The sequence below is a fragment of the Octopus bimaculoides genome, chromosome 5 (assembly GCF_001194135.2).
Source record: "Octopus bimaculoides isolate UCB-OBI-ISO-001 chromosome 5, ASM119413v2, whole genome shotgun sequence".
Classification (NCBI taxonomy): Eukaryota; Metazoa; Mollusca; class Cephalopoda; order Octopoda; family Octopodidae; genus Octopus; species Octopus bimaculoides.
In genome coordinates, this window is record NC_068985.1 from 98,010,565 (window position 1) to 98,013,845 (window position 3,281).

The 3,281-nt window shown below is 34.9% G+C and overlaps 1 protein-coding gene across 9 annotated transcripts in view; it reads left to right on the top strand.

Annotated features, from left to right (window-relative positions):
* The first annotated feature begins 427 nt into the window (after positions 1–427).
* LOC106883542 (protein tweety homolog 1-A) overlaps positions 428–3,281 on the top strand; it is a 160,632-nt gene continuing 157,778 nt past the window's right edge. For 4 of the 9 annotated variants that reach the window (XM_052967867.1, XM_052967866.1, XM_052967869.1 and 1 more), the window contains exon 1: positions 431–999. In XM_052967867.1, coding sequence (XP_052823827.1) covers positions 868–999 — 132 coding nt within the window. In that variant the 5' untranslated portion in view covers positions 431–867. Of the gene's footprint in view, positions 1,000–3,281 lie in introns of all 9 variants that reach the window. The other 5 variants (XM_052967863.1, XM_052967862.1, XM_052967861.1 and 2 more) reach the window with 4 other exon arrangements.

Genomic DNA, 3,281 nt, shown 5'->3' on the forward strand with positions numbered 1-3,281 from the left:
CATCTCTATTCTCTCTTGATATTTTCTTTATCTCTTCCCTTTTCGCACTTTCTCTTTCGACTTTTCCCCTCTACAAATATATTCTCTTCACATCCTTATTTTTGTCATCTACTCTTCGTTATCCCGATTTCGTCTCACGTACAAACACTAATCTTTCTCCCTAATTCTCTCTTTTATGCCCAGGCAGCTTCCTTCCCTTAAAAATCCACCCACTTTCTCCCGCTCATCTTCTTTTTTTCTTCTTTTACTTTCTCTCTTTCTCGCCCTTGTAGTTCTTTGTTTCCTTTCTCCTCTTCCTTCGCCTCCCTTTCCTCTTGCTCCTCCTCCACCTCAATCAATGTTGCTGTGGTGGACCTACATCTCTCTCTCACTCACTCAATCTCTCTCTCTCTCTCTATTCTTGTAGCCTTTACGTATCATAGACAGTAGCAGTAATGAAAATACAGATTACCCACTGCATCAACCGAACTACTGTTTAGCAGTCGTGGAAAAACGATTGGCAATTACCCCCACCCCCACCCCCATCCTGTATCACCACCATCATTATCTAAATTACACGCACTGCCTATATATACATACATACATATACATATATATGTATATGTACATCCGTACATATTAGCTACATATTTACAAGCCCTTCCAGTTTGACGCTCCTTCTCAATATGTAAATACACATGCACGCACGCGCACACACTCATTCACATATGTATTAAGTCCATCAAACCTTCGCCTCATTCACAACATTCAAAGAGAGGAGGTGAAGTGAGGAAATTGTACCCTGTGATCTGCTTACAATATACATCTAGACACATGTGTTGCTTTTAAGAGAAAAGCTCAGTGGTTCTTTATTACCAACACTTAATCATGTTGAATTCGGTAATAGGACAATACGAAAAACTGTGGTTGGCAGATTTTTTCCACCGATTCCCTCATGTCAACTTTACCTGGCCATGGGCTGATTCTCATTTTAGTTCAGTCAACATTCCCTATTTCCACGTAAGTATTTAATTGTCTTATTTAAAGATAGTCACACACACACACTCACATCATAATATTATGCGTGTGTGATTTCTCGGCTCTTTGTGACCTTACCGTTTGATTAAATGACAGTGTTATATTTTGGTAAACACATGTTATTAATACACACTTAGATAGAACTACACAAAAGAAAGATTTCAATCGCAAATATAAACATTTTAATCACACGCACACACACACATATGTGAAACATACATACGCGCGGTGTGTGTCTATATCACTATAATAATTAAAATCTATCGAACATTTTTCTCGTGATTTTAAAATATTGGGTGTTGGCTCTGTGAAAGGCTTAAATTTTGACCTTTTCTTCCTCAAAAATATAACCAATAATAAATGGAAATTCGGCTCATCCCCTTCCCAGCTTCCTTGTTTAGACTAGACCCCTTTGTTTCTTACCACTCTAGTCTGAATTCCTTGTTTGTATATGTATATATATAGATATATATATATATATATATATATATATACACTCTCTACCGTTCTATATCCACTATGACCGTTGAAAATTGTCAGTCAGTGTACAAACGATATGTTCATTGGTTTTATCATTGAGGACTACTACTATCACTAACCAACCTTCTTTTATTGCTCGTGTTTGTTTTTGTTTCACTATCTTCAGATATTATCTTTTAATAATTCTGTCATTTATTTATTTATTTTTACTGAAGCTTTTTTTTACCCCCCCCCCCCCCCCACAGATGTATAAAATACAAAACAAAAAGAGATCTTTAACCGTATGCTAACAAGATAAAATAAAATGAACATTCAGCGTACATTTCATACTAATTAACAAAAGAATTTTGATTACCACCGAATCATAACTGACGTATGGGTTTATCTAAACCACACACACACACACATATATATGTACATATATGTGTGTGTACCTACATGGCAATATAACAAATTTATACTTTTATACAATTTGTTATATATATACAGTCGTATGCGTTTATATCGTCCATATATCTATCATATATTTTCAGTATATCCACCTGCCACATTCGTTTATATATATATGTATATATATATGTATATATATATATATATATATACACACACACACACACACCTTCCCATAGGCATTTAAATGTCGCCCTTATGGCAGTAAACGAAAATTTTATTATTGATTTATTTACAATAATATATACAAATAATCTTCAATATTTTCATTGTGAATTTATTTACAAATCTATCTCGTTTTTCATTTGTTTTTATTATTTTGAAACTGATTTCTTGTTTTACTTTTAATTTGATTTTTCAATAGTTGAATCATTTATTATTAATATTGTTTTTAGTTATCCGTCACCTTTGAGGTAATAAGAAGAGATCATTTTTATTTCCCGCCGAGATCTATCTTGTCTTCAGTCCTTCCGGAACCAATAAAATAGAACACGAGTCAAGTACGGGGCCCCAATTTGTCTATTTAATCACCACTCCCTTCCACAACCCCACAAATTCGAGGGCTCTGTACCAGTTGCAGGAAATAATTTTATCAACAAACTACTAAAAAACGTGTAAACGTTGGTCTGGCTACCCGTGTTTGATGGTTGCTTCTGTACCCCTTGTTGTTACCCAGCTATCTACCCCTTTACCATTACCTCTACTGTTTGACATTCTCTTTCCTGAAGACTCGAATACACAGATCTTATGACTCCACAGAGCCTTCAACAAGAAACACAATCTCAAGCTGCTTTTTCTTTTTTAAGAAAAGAAGAAAATATAGATTCTTTAAAATTCAATAGCCATTCGTATTTTCTTAGGTCGTGTGTGTGTGTGTGTGTGTGCTTACAACCAGGTTCGATCTACTAGAAATAGTAAACAAATTTCCCTCAAATTACATCATTTTAAAAATAGGACACATTGGATAGTTTTAAGCACACTAAACCCAAAGACAATGATCATAGGCAAACTATCCATGACCATCCAGTTTTTTAAGTGTATCTTGGTCTACATCATCCAATGTTTCCTATTTAAGATGGTTCATACGTAGTTTAAAGGTGATTTAGCTGCTATTTCCAGCAGATGGAATCTGGTTGTGGTATGCATATATGTGTGTGTATGCATGTATTTATATATGCGTGTGTGCATGTATGTGTGTGTATGCATGTATGCGTGTGTGTGCATGTATATGTGTGTGTGTGTGTGCATTGTATGCGTGTATGTATGCATGTGTGTGTATGCATGTATGTATATGTGTGTATGCATGTATGTATATATATGTGTGTGTATGTGTG